At 35.3% G+C, this 20,047-nt stretch overlaps 2 protein-coding genes across 7 annotated transcripts in view; one reads left to right on the top strand and one right to left on the bottom strand.

The window, feature by feature from the left end:
• Positions 1–4,961, top strand: part of LOC106875871 (alpha-methylacyl-CoA racemase) — a 38,859-nt gene extending 33,898 nt beyond the window's left edge. For both annotated transcript variants that reach the window (XM_089360945.1, XM_089360946.1), the window contains one exon: positions 3,907–4,961. In XM_089360945.1, coding sequence (XP_089217071.1) covers positions 3,907–4,313 — 407 coding nt within the window. In that variant the 3' untranslated portion in view covers positions 4,314–4,961. The remainder of the gene's footprint in view (positions 1–3,906) is intronic.
• Positions 4,962–6,587: 1,626 nt separating this feature from the next.
• LOC106875870 (uncharacterized) overlaps positions 6,588–20,047 on the bottom strand; it is a 236,621-nt gene continuing 223,161 nt past the window's right edge. For all 5 annotated transcript variants that reach the window (XM_089360944.1, XM_089360943.1, XM_089360941.1 and 2 more), the window contains 6 exons: positions 18,253–18,384; positions 16,378–16,429; positions 11,838–12,040; positions 9,720–9,843; positions 8,327–8,401; positions 6,588–7,345 (listed from right to left, as the gene is read on the bottom strand). In XM_089360944.1, coding sequence (XP_089217070.1) covers positions 7,212–7,345; positions 8,327–8,401; positions 9,720–9,843; positions 11,838–12,040; positions 16,378–16,429; positions 18,253–18,384 — 720 coding nt within the window. In that variant the 3' untranslated portion in view covers positions 6,588–7,211. The remainder of the gene's footprint in view (positions 7,346–8,326; positions 8,402–9,719; positions 9,844–11,837; positions 12,041–16,377; positions 16,430–18,252; positions 18,385–20,047) is intronic.

Raw genomic sequence — 20,047 nt, forward strand, 5'->3', positions numbered from 1 at the left:
TCTTCATTCCACTGGCACAGGAACCAGTCAGGAGACACTGGCATCGACCACATTCAGTTGGTGCTTTTTACGTGCCACTGACATGAGAAGCCAGTCAGGTGGCACTGGCATCGACCCACACTCGAATGATGCTTATTATGTGCCACCAGTACGGGTCCCCAATCAGGCGGCATTGGCATTGGCCACAACTACAATTTCACTTGACTCAACAGGTCTTCTCAAGCACAGCATATCGCCTGATGATTCAAGGGTACTTTTAAATGGGCTGCTTATGCGACACTGGTCAGGTCTTCTCAATCATAGCATATTTCCAAAGGTCTCGGTCTCTTGTCATTGCCTCTGTGAGGCTCAACGTTCAAAGGTCGTGCTTCACCACCTCGTCCCATGTCTTCCACAGGTTCCTTCCACTGTTAGGGTGTGACACTTCTCACACATATATATAATGGGCTGCTTTCAATTTCCAAATCTACTCACAAGGCTTTGGTCAGCCTGAGGCTATAGTAAAAGACACTTGCCCAAAGTGCTACACAGTGGGACTGAACCTGGAACCACGTGGTTGGGAAGCAAGCTTCTTATCACACAGCCATGTGAGAACTTATATAAACTTTATGTACACCTTTTCCTTTTCGAGCACTAGTGTGTGTGTGTGTGTGCACATATATACCCTCAATGAATTACAAAACAACTTACATAACCATTTTTGTTAGCTTACAGCAAAAATGCCTCATCTAGGGTTGACTGCCTGCATGACATCTTACAACTTTGTCAGAGCCATTTGATTGCTTTTAGTTGCATGTTCACTTATTAGCAGAAATAGCCGTTAACTAATGAAAGTGATTACACATCTGTTCTTTGGTCATTTATTAATTGATATTAATGCTTTGTACTCACTTGATACCTTACTCGAAACCATAAGTATGCAGAGTTCTAATAACTGGATATTAGTATTGTTATGCCAAAGTGGAATTATGTGTGTGTATACATATATATATACATACAGGCATGTGGTAAGAAACTTGCTTCTCAACAACATGGCTCTGGGTTCAGTCCCACTGTGTGGAACCTTGGGCAAGTGTCTTCTATTATAGCCTCAGGCTAACCGAAGCCTCGTGAGTGGATTTGGTAGATGGAAACTGAAAGAAGCCTGTTCATCATCATCATTTAACATCTGCTTTCCATGCTGGTGTGTGTGTGTATATATATATATATATATATATATAGTTTTAGGGAAAATAGTGGATTTTCATCGCTGAGTTCTTGAAAATTGGTTATCACATATAGAAAAATTAATAATTAAAAGCACAATAAATTAGTATAATATAAAGTAAAGTAAATATCATAAGATAAATATAATAAAAAGATTACACGTGTTTCATAACCAATTTTCAAATAGAAAAGAAATTTAAATCGATTAAAATCAATTGAAATTATCGAAAATAAGTTTCATTCAAAAATATAGCTACTCGTCAGATCGTAAGTAGAACAATAATTAGATATATATCTCAACCAACAATAAGTACCAAATGAATTAATATGAAATACTTATTATATAAAGATAGAAAAATTATTTAAAAAATATCATAATATCAAAATAATAACCATTCAATAATCATCCCTTCATCCATTATAATAACATGTATATTATATACAAAAAACATCTTACATAAATTATCATTGTTTTAAATACAAGTTGAACGAAGTTTAAGTTTAAAATAATAATGAAGATAAAATTAGTACATATTTAACCGGTGTAATAGTTAAAGCTATACTATTTAAAGCTAAAGACGTTTATTTAATTATAATTAAAGATCAATTGAATAATAGAAAAATACAAAAATACAAGATTATTTATTTCTACAAACGTAATAATAAAAAATATGAATGAAAAAATTAGGAAAGAAAAAATTATTAAGAATAAAAGGTTAAACTTTATATATATATACAAAGTTTTGATTTAAAAAAACTTTAACGATATTAAAAACTATAAAGATTAATAATTAATCAAAAATAATCGAAAATATATCAACACTATTCCAATCGAAGTTCTAATATTATGTTGAAATGAAACTATAACTTCTAAATAATTTAGTGTTAAATAAGTTATCTATTAAAATAATCTATAAAGAACCAAATGAATAGTATAAAAACAAGAATACATATTATTAGTAGAAAATATATATATTAGTAGAAAATAATATGTATTCTTGTTTTTATACTATTCATTTGGTTCTTTATAGATTATTTTAATAGATAACTTATTTAACACTAAATTATTTAGAAGTTATAGTTTCATTTCAACATAATATTAGAACTTCGATTGGAATAGTGTTGATATATTTTCGATTATTTTTGATTAATATTATTTGATTAATTATTAATCTTTATAGTTTTTAATATCGTTAAAGTTTTTTAAAATCAAAACTTTGTATATATATATAAAGTTTAACCTTTTATTCTTAATAATTTTTTCTTTCCTAATTTTTTCATTCCTAATTTTTTCATTCATATTTTTTATTATTATGTTTGTAGAAATAAATAATCTTGTATTTTTGTATTTTTCTATTATTCAATTGATCTTTAATTATAATTAAATAAACGTCTTTAGCTTTAAATAGTATAGCTTTAACTATTACACCGGTTAAATATGTACTAATTTTATCTTCATTATTATTTTAAACAATGATAATTTAAAACAATGATAATTTATGTAAGATGTTTTTTGTATATAATATACATGTTATTATAATGGATGAAGGGATGATTATTGAATGGTTATTATTTTGATATTATGATATTTTTTTAATAATTTTTCTATCTTTATATAATAAGTATTTCATATTAATTCATTTGGTACTTATTGTTGGTTGAGATATATATCTAATTATTGTTCTACTTACGATCTGACGAGTAGCTATATTTTTGAATGGAACTTATTTTCGATAATTTCAATTGATTTTAATCGATTTAAATTTCTTTTCTATTTGAAAATTGGTTATGAAACACGTGTAATCTTTTTATTATATTTATCTTATGATATTTACTTTACTTTATATTATACTAATTTATTGTGCTTTTAATTATTAATTTTTCTATATGTGATAGTGGATTTTCATCGATGAGTTCTTGAAAATTGGTTATTTTCCCTAAAACTATATATTTTATATATACTTTATCTATAAGGCTCAATTTAATTTTAATTTTTTATAAATTGATTTTAATTGAATTTTTTACCTGTAATTTTGGATTTTGTCCCTAATATTATTATATATATATATATATATATATATATATACTTGTGTGTGTGTATCTTTTTGTCGGTGTTTGCCCCCCCCCCCCTCTCGCATCACTGCTTGACAGCCGGTGTTGTGTTTACATCCCCATAAATTAGCAGTTCAGCAAAAGAGACCAACAGAATAAGTCCTAGACTTAAGAAACAAGTCCTGAGGTTGATTTGTGTAGCTAAAACCTTTTTAAGGCGGTGCCCTAGCATGGTCGCAGTCAAATGACTGAAACAAGTAAAAGAATAAAAGAGAAGAATATATTAGGTTGGTGCATAATTATTGCAGCTTTTTTTCAATAAATTTTATTCAACAAAAACTTTAAACAAAACACCAAGTAGTAATTGAGGTAGATGGTGAATATGCTCCAGAATAATCATTTAAAGTTGTTTTTGTTAAATGTTGTTATTTTTTTGTTGAAAAAAGCCGCAATAATTATGCACTAACCTAATACAATGTTTTTGCCGGCTTTGGCCATGTTGGGGCACTACCAAATGTGTGGTTGAAATTTATAGGTTGTTATATTTTGAAATAAGTATACATATATTTTAGCTTCTTCAAATCTAGTCAAATTTTGTAAAGAGAAACATTGTTTCCAAATTTTAATTGAATTTTTTCTTTTTCTAAGTTTTGGAACTTGATGAAAATGACTACCCACAGTACTGTGGTGACCAGGAATACATTCGAAAGGCATTGAAAGAAAATTTTTTGAATCAAACGCAGAAATATTGGATTGATAAATTTGAAAATATTGATGCATGCTGTACTCCTGTGTGGAGTCTGCAAGAAGCTGCAGTTGACTTACATAATAAGGCAAACAAATCATTTATGATTGATTCTGATGGCAATTCCATACCTTCACCATCTCCTCTCTTGTCCAAGTCACCAGCATTTACGTCTGCTAGAGAGGACCCTATCATTGGTGAACACACACACAAGATTTTAAAAGAAATCAATTTTACAGAAGAAAATATCAAGGAATTGATTTCAACTACAGTTGTGATACAAAACTCACCTCTGAATTCTAAACTTTAATTTCTCTTTTTAATAGGTGAAGAATTCTGCAGTCACCATTAAAGCATCAGAAAGAGAAAAGTCACATAGTATTTGTTCCAGTTTTTATATTCCAAGTTCAAATCCCAGTGACCTTAGCTTTGCCTTTAATCTCTCTGGGATTGATCTAAAACAATGATAATCTAGAGAAGTAGTTCTCAATGTTTTTGACATTGTGCCTCATTGGTGATCAAAGAACTGCTGCTGCATTTCGTATGTAAAGTATTTTTTTTTTAAAAACCTATTGCTAACCTTATTTTTATGAATCATACATATATTTAACAAAAATTATGATTTAACACATTTTCTTGAGACACTGAAGTAGTAATTTGGATTTTGTGACAAATTCAATTTTACTTTTAAACTCTGTGGTGCATTTAGCTCTCTGTGAGGCACCAGTGCACTACCGTTCTAGAGTATATTCTGGTTTCTATTAATGTCTAAACAAATCAGGCTATGATTCTCTATTGTTGAAATTCTTCCCAATTCATTTCTTCAGCCCAGTTTTTTTTTTGTTTTTACCATTGTTTGTGAAGTTTGTCTCTATCCCAACCTTGAAAACTCTTTCAAATGAAAAAAATATTTTGTTATAATTTTATCAAGAATATACTTAAATATATTTTCACAGTTTATGGTGTTTAGTGTCTTATTGTTTTTGATAATCAACATGTGCTTGATGTACAAACATGTATTATTAATAATAATAGTGGAGGCGCAATGGCCCAGTGGTTAGGGTAGCGGACTTGCAGTCATAGGATCGCAGTTTCGATTCTCAGACCGGGCGTTGTGAGAGTTTATTGAGCAGAAACACCTAAAGCTCCACGAGGTTCCAGCAAGGGGAGGGAGGACCCTACTGTACTCCTTCACCACAACTTTCGCTTGCCCTTTCTTCCTGTTTCCGTTGTACCTGTATTTCAAAGGGCCAGCCTTGTCACACTGAATCTCGTCGTAACCGACGGATTGCCACAATTAATAATAATCAATCTTTCTCTTGTCTTGCCCTTCCTACTGCTAACCACTTTACAGAATGTGCTGGGTGCATGTCCTCAAGGCATCGATGCTAGACATTGACAAACAAGCAGAAAAAGCAGAGGACTGTGATGTCCCTTTTGTCTGGCCATGCTGAGGATTTAGCAACCTCTCATGTTGGTACCATGAGAAAATGTACTGAACAGACTGTCAGAAGGTGATGTGAAGAACATCTTGTCAGTAGAAACCGAGTCAAATGACACGAGTCCTAGTCTATTAAAGCAGTTGCTTCTAATAAGAAAACTCAAATTGTGATGACACCTGCCAATCCATGCCAGCTTGGAAACTGGATGTATGGCAATATTGATGATAATAAAAGTGTTAAACAAGCTGATAACCTCATTTTGCATGTAGAGGATAGAATTGTTCTAATGGACAATTTGTGAACTCATTTTACATGATATTGTTGTTGGCACTCTGTCGCTTACGACGTCGAGGGTTCCAGTTGATCCGATCAACGGAACAGCCTGTTCGTGAAATTAACGTGCAAGTGGCTGAACACTCCACAGATATGTGTACCCTTAACGTAGTTCTCGGGGATATTCAGCGTGACAAGGCTGGCCCTTTGAAATACAGGCACAACAGAAACAGGGAGAAAGATGTGGTGAAAGAGTACAGCAGGGTTCGCCACCATCCCCTGCCAGAGCCTCATGGAGCTTTAGGTGTTTTCGCTCAATAAACACTCACAACGCCCGGTCTGGAAATGGAAACCGCGATCTTATGACCGCAAGTCCGCTGCCCTAACCACTGGGCCATTGCGCCTCCACCTTACATGATATAAACATTATACAATCACATTTCTTTCTATCAATATATATTCAATACAAAATAGAAAATCAATTTTTCTTCTTTTTAATGTTGATTTTTCTTTACATATAAATATGGCTTGATACATAAAAATGTTACAGTTTACATCACAATTTGCAACAATGCTTAGCAACTGGGGAGTAGAAAATTACCAAAATGGAGTATATATATATATATATATATATATATATATATAGCTCTTTTACTGTTACTTGTTTATAAATTTTTTTTAAATTCAAAATATTTTTATATAAGATTTAAATTTAGGATCGTATAAAAACTAATGCTAATTGCAAAAGTATAACTTTGAGCTAGATTTAATCTTTACATAAATATAGCTTTTCAGAAATTCCTATCAGAAACTTTGGTTTCATAATTTTTTAAAAATTTTAAATCAAATAATTTTGAATAGAAACAGGATTTCTTTGTATTTTTTCATGGTTTTGAAACCATTTTTTCTATTTTTATTGTTACAAATATTTCCATAGATTGGATAATGGTAAATTGCAGACTGTGGTGTTTGGCATATCGTTTTACAGCTGGATGGCCATTTTAAAACACCAGCTTCTCCATTTTGAAGAGAGTATGTTATGAGAGAAGATACAACTGAGGGAGGGGGAGTGGAACTTCATTGACAATCCTTCCTCCTTCCTTAATTCCATTAACCAATCCATTTCATTTATTAAACTTCACTTTGGAATTAAAACAAAAATAAGGGAATATTATGAAAGACTTATTTGTTAAAAGGGCGAGTGAGGAGAGGGGGCAGATATTTGGACAATTTGGGGGGAATACAGGAGGAAAAGGCAGATGAAATATAGAATTGATACAATTCTTTGAAGCTCAATGAGTCAGTTGTTTCTGTTTCCATGATGGAGATCTCCAGAGAAACTGAAGGGAATTGATATCCCCACCACCAGTTTCTGTTGTATAAAACACATTAATAACTTTCCATGCCTATCACTCCATTATGGATGCTGACAATATTTAAGTGAAACAATTTCAGATCAAAAAATAGAGTCCAGTTTTTTTGGGGATTTTTTTTCAGCTTGTTTGCCAGTGATGAGGCCAAGCTATATTGGCAGCAATTCTCTTGTAAGCAAAAATACATTCCTGTTTTACATCAGCATTCTCCATCTTTATATTCTGTGGACAAGTGGTCTCAGCCAAGAATTTCTCTAAAATACAAAATGAAAAAACTATTATTGATGCATCAACTGTTTAGCATTCAGAGTATTCCATCAAATGCAATGCTTATTTAGTCACACTGCTTTGAATTAATCATGCATTATATCTTGTAGCTTTGAGAGTTCAATAATGTGATTATTTCTTTTGAGAACGACATTGTAGGGTAGGTGTGTGAGGCTGGATCTGGCTGGTTTGGCTATAAAACAAGCAGAATATTAATTAGGGCCTGATACGACCAGTTTGGATGCTTTAAAGGGTTAAATTTATTTTTTGATTGATAGTTCACTCTGTAAAGCGGTTGGGTATCCAGTCATAAAAAACATGTTAAATTAGAGAGTGGAGCTTGGTGCAGTCCTTTGGCTGACCAGTTCCTGACAACCCATGCCAGGGATGGAAGATGGACATTAAATTACTATTGCATGAACTGGATAATTTCAACCATCTAACACAGACCTCAAACATTCTTATTGCTCCTCTGCAGCAAGGCATCTGTTCCGTCCCTCTATCACACTGGCACAAAGCCACCTTCAATACTGTATCCTCACTCTGTTGCAAGTTATTTGGCAACTTCACTAAGTGTTGTTGCCACGAAAAAGCACCCAGTACTTGCTGAAGGCCATCCAGTAATAGAAAGCCTACCATATCAGACACTGGAGCTCAATGCAGTCTTAGGGCTTGTTATGATCTGCTTCACCATCCAACCCATGCCAGACACATGTTCAATGATAAAATGTTTACAGTTTAATTTTTTTACAAAAAAAAAAAAAAAAGGTAAGAAAATCAAAAGAGACCAGAAACTTCCAGATTTGATATTCCTATTTACTAAATTATATAAAAAATATAATTAAACAGGTCGGTAGATCTACAGAAGCAGAGACATAAATGGAATAGAAACTGGACAGCTACTGAAATCAGCTGAAAATAACTTAGAAGTCAATCAACAGGTGATAAATTTTATGTTATGTTCTTACCTTGTCCATTTACTAAAATAAATAAACCATAGTCTTGTGGATTGGTGATTCGGAATCTGTGAGCAATCATGGCACCTAAAAATAGATAAAAGTGCCTGTATTAAGGTAACAAAATCAATGAAACAGAATTTAGGACTAATAGTCTGTTTAGCAATCTAAGAATAGTTTCACAGAACTGTAAGGCTGCAAAAGACATTACAGGTTTTTATGCTAAAGACATTACAAGTTTTTCAACTTTTAGAAATCCAAGATGGTCATGGACTTGGATATCTGATGTCTGAGACCATAAAGTCCTGTATTCCTTGTTTGTTATTACTAAACAAAGCTGGTTAAAGCTTAAAGCAGTTTCTGAAAGTAGATTGGAAGCAAAGTTGTTCAAATATTAAAAAAAAAAAAAGAGGATAAAATATTACTGATGTTTTTTTATAAAAGGTACAAAACCTTTCAGTAATAACACAATGTGTCTTGTAGACATAAGGAAGAGAAAACAATAAATTATTCACAATAGATTCCTTTGTGACACTGTTTCAATCCCAAGTGTAGATGACATTATGTGTGATAAAAAGTAGTGGAGGTTAACAAAGAGAGTCAGTCTATAAGACTTAATGTGAATATTGGATTCCAGATTGAGTGTTGTTAATTTAGAGAATAAAATAAGCTTTTACACTGAAATTAGCTACAGAGCCATGACGTGGATTTAATATGCTTAACACACTTTTACTACTTAAATACATTGATTTAGAATTATTCATTTAATCTTTTTAATAATGGTGAAAAATCTAGTTGGTTTAAAAGACTCCAAATGGAAAGCTGATTTATCTGTCTGTGAAGCTGTGCCATAAATGAAGTAACTTTTTGCAATGCGAATATATAATAATTACTTAATAAAAGACAAAAAAGTTGTTAATAATAATGACAATCAACCTTTCTACTGGAAGCACAAGGCCTCAAACTTGGGGGAAGGGATTAAGTCAATTACATCGACTTCAGTGCATAATTTAATTGATCCTGAAAGGCAGAGTCAGCCTCAGCAGAATTTGAACTCAGAACGTAGCGTTTCGCCTGGTGTGTTAACGATTCTGCCAGCTCAATGCCTTAATAATAATACTCCTTTCTACTACAGGCACAAGGCCTGAAATTTTGGCAGAGGGATCTAGTCAATTACATTGAACCCAGTGTTTCACTGGTACTTAATTTATCGATCCCGAAAGGATGAAAGGCAAAGTCGACCTCAATGAAATTTGAACTCAGAATGTAGCGACAAACAGAATGCTATAAGATCACCAAGTCACGCACAGGTAGGCATGATGGATATACTGAGCTTTGTATATTTCACCTTAGTGTCACTTTGATGGCATGCACTGCTCTCTCGCTGAATAATGATGATACTTACAAACATCTTTTGTGGTCATATTTGGTCTAATAGGCAGTGTCTTCCAAATAATGCTGTCTCGAAATTCATCAGGAAATGCTACCTTAAGGAAGCCTTGCATATCACTAATACTTGGTAACCGGCCCTGAAATGGAAGGCATCAACATTAAGATCATTATTTTAAAAATTATCTCAATAGATTTTCTGTATAATTTAGAACTGTATTTTGTTGTGTAAACAAAATATACCATGAAATATGTTATCTGTAGAGATAACATAAATGTGATTGAATTGCACTGCTAACACAGGCAGGATACTTGTAAACCTTTGATATATTTGATAGTATATTATGACTGCAAAATGAAATATAGTGTCCCTACAAGTAATTAAGAAGTTAATTATGGTAAGTCACTATAATGTATTCAGTTGTTAATCTTATGTCACCAATGTCACTAAAGGATTGCAGTGGATCTCTTAAATTTTCATACATTGCTTCCAGTGTAACAAAATCTGTCATGGAACCAATCCAACACTACCTCACATCCTTGTTACCCCATCGAGGTATATATATATATATATATATATATATATATATATATATATATATATATACACACACACACACACATATATATATATATAGTTAAGAGACCTCTTGTAACCCATTCACTATTTACACCCCTGATTGGCCATCATTCTCTCTCACAGATTATCCTAACTCTTGCTATTAAATTCCCCACTCACCCAATATCTTCCTACTGCTGGTCTTATGATAAATGTGAAGACTGTTTCAGTGCAGCTGAGGACACAGCCACCCCTCATGTGCAGGTGCCATGAAAAACTGCACCCAGTACACTGCATAAAGTAGTTGGTGTTAGGAAAGAAAGACACCCAACATTAAAAGCCAAACCAAAAATTAAACTCATGAATGAGAGGTGGAACTTGCTTCAGGGAGCAGAAACAACTCAGCCAAGACAATGTGGGAGATCTTGTGAAGATTAGGGAAGGATTTATGTGTTTGTGGAGATTAAGGAAACGAACAAGTTGAACTAAAGCAAGAGATGCTGTATTGAAATATAACATCAAAGAGGTGGATGATAATGTAAACAGGTGGGATTAAAGGCAGAGAGGGGGGGGGATATTGATTGATAATTATGGAAGGAGGGGGATATTTAAGTCCAGTACTTATTCTATCAGTCTCTTCTGTTGAAATGTTAAGTTACAGGGACATAAATCAACACAAATTGTTAGTGGGATGATAATAAATATATATATATATATATATATATATATATATATATATCATCATCGTTTGACGTCTGCTTTCCATGCTAGCATGAGTTGGACAATTTGACTGAGGACTGGCGAACCAGATGGCTGCACCAGGCTGCATATATTGATATATATACACACACACACACACACACATATGTATTATATATATATAATATTAGGAGTGGTTGTAATTTACTTAATGAATTTATTTATTGATACAGTTGTACAGTAAATGCGTTTGAGAGCTGTGGTTTCTTTGGTTTGTTCCTAAACAACACTTATCTTAGTGCTGTTGACACTGCCAGAGTGAATGGTACTGCCCAGATGTCGAAACCAAAATGATGTCCGTGAGGCAGCTGATGATGGAGGTTGGTATGGCTGTGGAATAGTATTATAACACATCCTTTTGATATGTGTGTGTGTGTGTGTGTGTATGTATGTAGGTAGTGTTACATAAAAAGTACCCATGTTGGAGTCACATAAACGCTCCCATGCTAGCACCCGTTACATTTTGTAAAGTGGTTGGTGATAGGAAGGGCATCCAGCCGTAGAAACCATGTCAAAACAGAAAATTGGAATCTGATGCAGCTCTCTTACTTGCCAGTTCCTGTCAAACCATCCAACCTATGCCAGCATGGAAATCTGACACTAACTGATGATGATGGTTTACATATACTTATATACACACTTATGCATACATGTATATACATACACACATGATAAGCTTCTACAGTTTCCATTTACCAAATTCACTCCAAGCTTTAGCAGATGACACAGCTATTCCTACAAGTATACTAATAACATTAACAATTTTCATGGCATAATAAAAACAGCAAAACCATTAAAAAAGCAGAAATAACTTACCTGATGTCCATTAGAAGAATTTGTTTGGTGTGTTTCTTTGAAGATCTTAAGTAAGAGAACAGCACTGCTTAGTGTTGAGAGATAATAGCTAGCTTCAGCTGTGACCTGAGAACTATGAAGTAGGCCCCACATATAATCGGCTTCTATTTCAGCTGTGACGAGACCCACATCAACTATCACATAGGTCAACATTGGCAGAAAGTCTGAAAGGGTGAAAAAAAAATAAAAGATATTTCTTTATAAGATCCTCTTGAGATATAAACTAATGAAACCAGACGACTTATGATATTGATTTTCTTTTTTTTACATATGCATTAAATGTTTGCATATTTTACCTTATGTATGTATATAGAACCTCATGTATATTTTACCTTATGTATGTATATAGAACTTCACAGTACGAGTGTACCATTGTACAAGTAATTTGATACATGAGCTGACACTTGTGCGAAATTTTGTCTTGAAGTACGAGCGGAAATCCGCAGTACGAGCACACAAATCATACCATAATTCAGTTAATAAATCCAGTTTACATATTTATTTTGCATTCTCTTTTTTTATAATAGTCATTGTATTTGTAACTACACCGTTTCTGTTTTAAAACCCATAAAAAATTATTTTTGAGTGGTTTTTGGGGGCTGGAACAGATTAGTTATATTTTGGTTAATTTCAAGGGGGAAAAACTGATTTGTAAAAGGTGTAAATCATAAGACGAGCTTAGTCATGGAATGAATTAACCTCATACTGTGAGGTATCACTATATATAAAATACTGGACAGGGACGTTAGATCTGACCAAGTTGACCTAAGAAACTTCACCCATTTTTAAATTTGTGCCAGTGGCACATGAAATGTACCATTCAAGTGTGGTCGATGCCAGTACCACCTGACTGGCTCTTGTGCTGGTGGCACGTAAAAAGCACCCACTACACTCTTGGAGTGGTTGGTGTTAGGAAGGGCATCCAACTGTAGAAACATTGCCAGATCAGATTAGAGCCTGGTGCAGCTTTCTGGATAGCCAGCACTCAGTCAAACTGTCCAACCCATGCCAGCATGGAAAGCAAACATTAAACGACGATTATGATGATGATCTGGTTAAAATTTTACCGGGTGATGGTGGATTATGTGTTAAGGTAATCTTCTTTGAATGTATTAATATAGTTCTACTGCAACAACTGTCATAAATTTTAAACTCCTTTTGTATTTACTTTTAATACCTATGCTATACCAAGGAACAACCCCTGAGTCAGATCTATGGTTTAAATTGGATTTGGCACCTACAACGTTAAAACCCCATCCGGGCGTGATCGTTGCCAGGGCCGCTGACTGGCTCCCATGCCAGTGGTATGTAAAAAGCACCATTTGAGCGTGGTAATTGCCAGCATCGCTTTACTGGCACATGTGCCGGTGGCACGTGAAAAACAACATTTGAGCGTGGTCATTGGCAGTGCCGCCAGACTGGCCTGTGTAGGTGGCACGCAAAAAACACCTTTTGAGCATGGTCGTTGCTAGTACCACCTGACCGGCTATGTTGCCGGTGGCACGTAAAACACCCAATACACTCTTGGAGTGGTTGGCATTAGGAAGGGCATCCAGCTGTAGAAACTTTGCCAGATTGGACTGGAGCCTGGTGCAGCCTTCTGGCTCGCCAGTCCTCAGTCAAACCGTCCAACCCATGCCAGCATGGAAAGCAGACGTTAAACGACGATGATATATCTTCAGTATCCCAACAACACTTGATGTATTCAGTGTTGTTTACCTGATTGTGAGCCCTATGTTACCGTGTTGATGTGCCTTGATTCTACTCTATCCTTATAACCAAATCATATATATAAACGAGCACTCCAAGAGCGCAAACCTCTGCCAAGACAAACTAACGTCCTCTCAATGATCAGCCAGAGATGATTTTTAAAATAAGAATATCTGAAATAAACTTGACTACTCTCACAAATGTGGATACTAAAAACGAACTCCACCACTCTCAAAAATTAAGTAAAAAAAAACACGAAAAAATATTCCAGAATCCATGTCTGGTACCGGATCGATCCCCAAATCTAATCAGTTCGTGCCAGTCACAAGGCCAAACATCCCTGAAAGTTTCATCTGAATCCATGCAGCGGTTCTTGAGATATCCTGTTCATGGACAAAGAAACACAACTCTTTTACTTGTTACAGCACCACCTTTAGTTGAGCAAATCGACCTCAGGACTTATTGTTTGTAAGCCTAGTACTTATTCTATCGGTCACTTTTGCTGAACCACTAAGTTACGGGGATGTAAACACACCAGCATCAGTTGTCAAGTGATGTTGGGGGGGGACCAACACAGACACAAACATATATATATAGATATACATATATATGACGGGCTTCTTTCAGTTTCCGTTTACCAAATCCACTCTCAAGGCTTTGGTCAGCCTGAGGCTATAGTAGAAGACACTTGCCCAAGGTGCCATGTAGTGGGACTGAACCCGGAACCATGTGGTTGGTAAGCAAGCTACTTACCACACAGCCACTCCTGTGCCTATAAAGATGAAAATCAAAGTTGACCCTGGCAAAATTTGAACTCAGAATGTAAAGTGAATAAGAAATGTCAGTAAGCATTTCTTTTGTCTGACGAAGTAATGATGCTGCCATCTTGCTGCCTGAAAATAATACCTCTGCCTTCGCTAAGACGGAGGTAATTATACTTTAAACATGTGTGTGAGTGAAGATATATGCAGTTCCCGTCAAGTCTTCCAATACAACATCTAACACCCATCCTTGCATCATCATCTATGGTTCTACTTACTCTGGTGTTGTAAGTGATATCATTTATCCCTCCTACACTTCACCTTGTCTCCCTATTACCGTTTCTTACCACCTCCTCCTTGACCCACTCCTATCTCCTTCACTTCTCCCTCAATTTTCCCGCTTTAACACCGCCATCTAGTACCATGGGTCTCTTTAACAAAATCTGCTCTGTGGAAAGGGTTTGGATCAGGTCTCCGAGCAAAAGGTATCTACCTACCTCCTGCCTCCTACTCATCTTGTGGACCCTGTAAAGAGTTGTGCGATTTGCCTTTCCCCACTGGCTGAGCAACAGAAATACAAGAATACCCTACAACAGTGGTCTCCAACCATTTTTTCACCAATGGACCCCTTTGATTTCTATTTTACTTCACTGGACCCTCATGGTCATCTGAGGTTTAAAAAAATCCTGTTACATGGTTTGATCAATAAATATAAGGACTGTTGCCATAGTAACGCAGCTAAAGCATGCAGAGTGAAGCCGCTTGGCACAGATTGACCTTGAACTCTGTAGTGCATGTACACTAAGTTTTAGTATCTTAGCTCACTTCTGCTGTTTACAGAAGTACTTGGAAGGAAGGTGTGTAGCATGTGATTATAGCATTGACCATGACAAAGAATGACTCTCCCCAGACACAAACAGAATAATGATGATGATGATGATGATTTCAAGTTTTGGCACTAGGCGAGCAAGTTCAGAAGAGGGGTTAAGTTGATTACATCGACCCCAGTGTTCCACTGGTACTTATTTTAGCAAGTTTGAAAGGATGAAAGGCAAAGTTACCATGGCAGAATTTGACCTCTGGACGTGAAGACGGACGAAATACTACCAAGCATTTCGTCTGGCATGCTAACAATTCAGCCAGCTCGCTGCCTTAATAATAATAATAATCCTACATTAAATTTTGCCAAAAGTTTGGTGATATGTTCAGAGGTCTACGCAAAATTTTCAAAAAGTTTTCATTGTCCTTGACACAATCAAGTTGGGCAACTAAAACCCGGGTGTCTTTTTGGTCAGCTGAAATTAGTTTTGGCACAAACCTGGCAGACGCACATCTCATACCCAAATCTTCAGTGATAATGGACTGAACTGAACCATAACTAATCTGTACATCCTCTGATTACTCATGGATGGTGATTCGACAATTTCCTTTCACAGCTGCTCGCACATCTGCGATGTTTTTCTCAGTTCTGCTGGTTGCAGATCTCCCAGAACATTCATCACTATCAACATTTTTTCAGCCATCTTGGACACATCTGAACCACTTGTGTGCGGCTCATACACATCTCTCCATACACTTCCTGCAACTTTGCGTAGGCCTCTGAGCAAGTGTTGCCATGACAACTTTCTTTGTCATGGTCAATGCGATGATTACACGCTACAGACCCTCCTTCCAAGCACTGCTAAGCTGCATAAGTGAGCTAGAATGTTAAAACTTAATGCGCATGCACAGCAGGGTCTAAGGTCAATCAGTGCCAAGCAGCTTCACTCTGTGTGCTTTAGCTTCATTACTATGGCAACAGTCTGGATACTTATTGATCAGACCTCATAGTTTTATAATTAAATATTATTAAGAATTGTATAAAACACTGTTGGAAATATTTTGTGTATTGTAGAACTAATTTATTGCACAGGAATTTTGACAACAAAATCTTACATGGACTTGCAAGGGTCATATGGACCTGGCTGAGAATCCCTGCTCTACAATAATATTTTAATCTAATCAAAATATCTTCAAAATAAAATACATACCATCAGTCTGAACGGAACCACTTCCTCTTCCATCCAGAGACTGACTATTTAACTATGAAATAAAAGAGAGAAAGACGAAAGGGTTTACTCTTGGTACTTTTTAAATTTCAGTTCATAATATTTTATATCAAGAATTAGTTTTAAAAAATTGCTTTTCGTTTTTTTATTTTTGTCATGAGACTCTGTAAATGCAAAGGTATAAGCAAGGTTATTGGAAGCACTAAAACCCAGCTACAGGTGTTAAACCGGACAAAATAATAAACCAGATGATATGAAATTGTTTAACATAACATGAAATTTTGATAGAATGATTTAATTCACTTCAACCTGACCCTTTTCATTACCATTTCTCTGTTGAAAATCACCACTTTTGATTCATAAAATAACTTTGTCATTATCATGTTGGTTTTTGGAACATAACATGAAATTCAGATGGAAGGTTTTAATTTAGAGCACTTTAAAACAGGAAGTTTGTATCATAGAACCCAGGGGCAATGTCTGGCTGGTTGGTGTAAAAAAGTTTAAGGCAGTGATTAAGGTCAAGATTTCAAACCAGGTTTATAATAAGGCATTTTTTTTTTTACCTTTTTAAAAAAAAGAGGTCATTATATAATGGAGAATATCATAGAGCAGGAGGAAAAATTTCACTGAACAAATCGGTAATAGCTTTAATTCCTTGTAGTATATTACCTTTCATTTATGACATGTCATAGTGCATAGCCTAATGGTGTGAAGCTAATGACTGTAAATTCAACTCTCAGGCTGAGCAATAAACTGTTTCTTACATGTTTCAGTCTATTCAGTCAAAAATACAAGAACCTTACCACAGTTGCTTAAATGTCATGGAAAATGGTAAATAAGCCCCAGCCTAATGGACCAGTAAGATCAAGACAGACTTTTTGTTAGAAATGTCTTTGATAAAAATATCGACATCATTACTCCATCTTCTTTGTGTCATTTGTTCATTCCATGTCCATTTGCCATGCTAGCAACAGTTTGAGTGGAGATTATCTAAAGTTGGATGCTCTTCATGTTGCTAACCTTCAGCTGTTTTGCAAGTAAGGGACTTTACTCCACAAGTCTTTCAAAGTACAGAGTGACTGGTCATAAAATCAACAAGGAATGTTCACATGAGCCCCACTCCACTTTGTGAAGAGAGTGGAATATTCTTTTATTTGTTTCAGTCATTTGACTGCGGCCATGCTGGAACACCGCCTTTTGCCAAACAAATCGACCCCAGGACTTATTCCTTGCAAGCCTAGTACTTATTCTATCAGTCTCTTTTGCCGAACCGCTAAGTTACGAGGACGTAAACACACCAGCATCGGTTGGGGACAAACACAGACACACAAACATATACATATATATACAACGGGCTTCTTTCAGTTTCCGCCTACCAGATCCAATCACAAGGCTTTGGTCGGCTAGAGGCTATAGTAGAAGACACTTGCCCAAGGTGCCACACAGTGGGACTGAACCCGGAACCATATGGTTTTAAGCAAACTACTTACCACACAGCCACTCCTGCGCCTATATAAAAGGTTTCCTGAAGTTTCTGACCAACAAATTCTTTCATAAGGAATTGGTTAGTCCAGGGCTATACCAGAAGATGCATACTGAAACTGCTGGGCATTTGAACCGAATGCAAAATCAGATGACAGCAAAGTGAACTTAACCACATGACCATGCCTGATCCCCCATGGATGGATACTTCTGGTGATAAAACATTAAACACTTGACCATTTATGATGCATAAATGTATAGTATCAACACACATTTGGAAATGCTTGGTGGGTCATCACTGATGTCCATAGCAACAACAACAACAGCAACCATGAACAAACACTGAGGTTATACAGCAAATAATTTACTTACGCAGTTGGTAATACAATATGCTGCAGCCAGAAGGTTTTCCAACTTTTTCACAGGTGAATAAGCTAATTTGATTTGTGTCAGATGATGTCTGATTAACTGGAGATCTTCTTTGCCTGGTGGACTTAAGTTGCCCTAGGTGCAATAAATAAATAATAATAATATTAATAATAATAATTTCGTTTTTGGATTTGGTTTGCAAGATTCTTTATGCGAGTTCGTGTGTTGAAGCATATTCTGTTTGTGTCTGGGGAGAGCCATTGTCTTTTAGTGCCTTATAATTTAACATACACACCGGTAAAATTTCCACTTATTTCTTTTTTATTTAGAAAAATAAGTAAACGAGTGGAAATTTTACCAGTGAGTGTATTAAATTGTAAGGCACTAAAAGAGAATGACTCTCCCCAGACACAAACAGAATAATGATGATGATGATGATGATTTCAAGTTTTGGCACTAGGCTAGCAAGTTCAGAAGAGGGGTTAAGTTGATTACATCAACCCCAGTGTTCCACTGGTACTTATTTTAGCAAGTTTGAAAGGATGAAAGGCAAAGTTACCATGGCAGAATTTGATCTCTGGACGTGAAGACCAAGCATTTCGTCCGGCATGCTAACAATTCAGCCAGCTCGCTGCCTTAATAATAATAATCCTTTCTATTCAAGGCACAAGGCCTGAAATTGGGGCAAGAGGGTAGTCGATTACATCGACCCCAGTACTCAAATGGTACTTAATTCATCGACCCCAAAAGGATGACGGCAAAACCGACCTCGGTGGAATTTGACCTCAGAACGTAAAGACTGATGAAATGCTGCTAAGTATTTCACCCGGTGTGCTAACAATTCTGCCAGCCACCTTGATGATGATGATGATGATGATGATAATAATAATAATAATATTTGAAAAGGATTGACGTAACTCTTCACAAAGGTAAACAGTCAAAAGGAAGAGCACGATTTGATTGTAATAGATATTTTATTGGTTGAATGATATTTCGACAGTAAGTCTGTCTTTGTCAAGTTCAAAATAAGAAGTGATAAAAATTCAAAATTATAGAAATTTAAATGTAAAGTATGAATGAGAACAACCATTCCACACATTGATGGAATGACATCATCAGTTTTTAAGTTTCAATTTTATAACAGGCGAAAAGAAAAAGACAGAAAAAAAGAGGTAAGAAAAAGAGAAAAAGAAGAATATTTAATCAAACAGTTTTGTATAAATTTGATGATATTCTCCTGTCATTTCATTCATTCCTCCAGAGCGTGATGTTAATAACCCATAAACATATTTCTTCTCAAGCATTCTGAGAAGTGAAAGGGAAGCAGATTCAGAATATTTTCTCAGAATATGTACTTTCAAGTCTTTTTCAAAATTGCAGCTGTTTGAAATGAAATGTTCAGCAAGTTCTGCCGAACTACTGTTTTGTGCCAGACATCGACTCTGTGCCCATTAAACCTTTTGTTTAATTGTTCTGTTATACAACCAACATGTGTTTTGTGCATTCTGCAGTGTACACCAAATGGGAATCTCTACATGTCCCACCTTCTGTATAAATCATAACATCTAGATACCAAATCTTATGGAAAGAGGACCTGTAAGGCCTTTGACAATAGGATGCTCTCTGCTCCAGAATTAACCAGACCAAATCAGGTTGAGAGCTCTGAGAAGTAAAATACAATAACAACGATGGTTTATAACTGAGGCAAAAAGCCAACAATTTTGAGAAGAAGGGGTTGATCAGAACTAGACTGAGACTTTATTTCATCAACACCAAAAGGACAAAAGACAAAGTCAAC

This window comes from Octopus bimaculoides, chromosome 12, assembly GCF_046866305.1.
Source record: "Octopus bimaculoides isolate indiv1 chromosome 12, ASM4686630v1, whole genome shotgun sequence".
Classification (NCBI taxonomy): domain Eukaryota; kingdom Metazoa; phylum Mollusca; class Cephalopoda; order Octopoda; family Octopodidae; genus Octopus; species Octopus bimaculoides.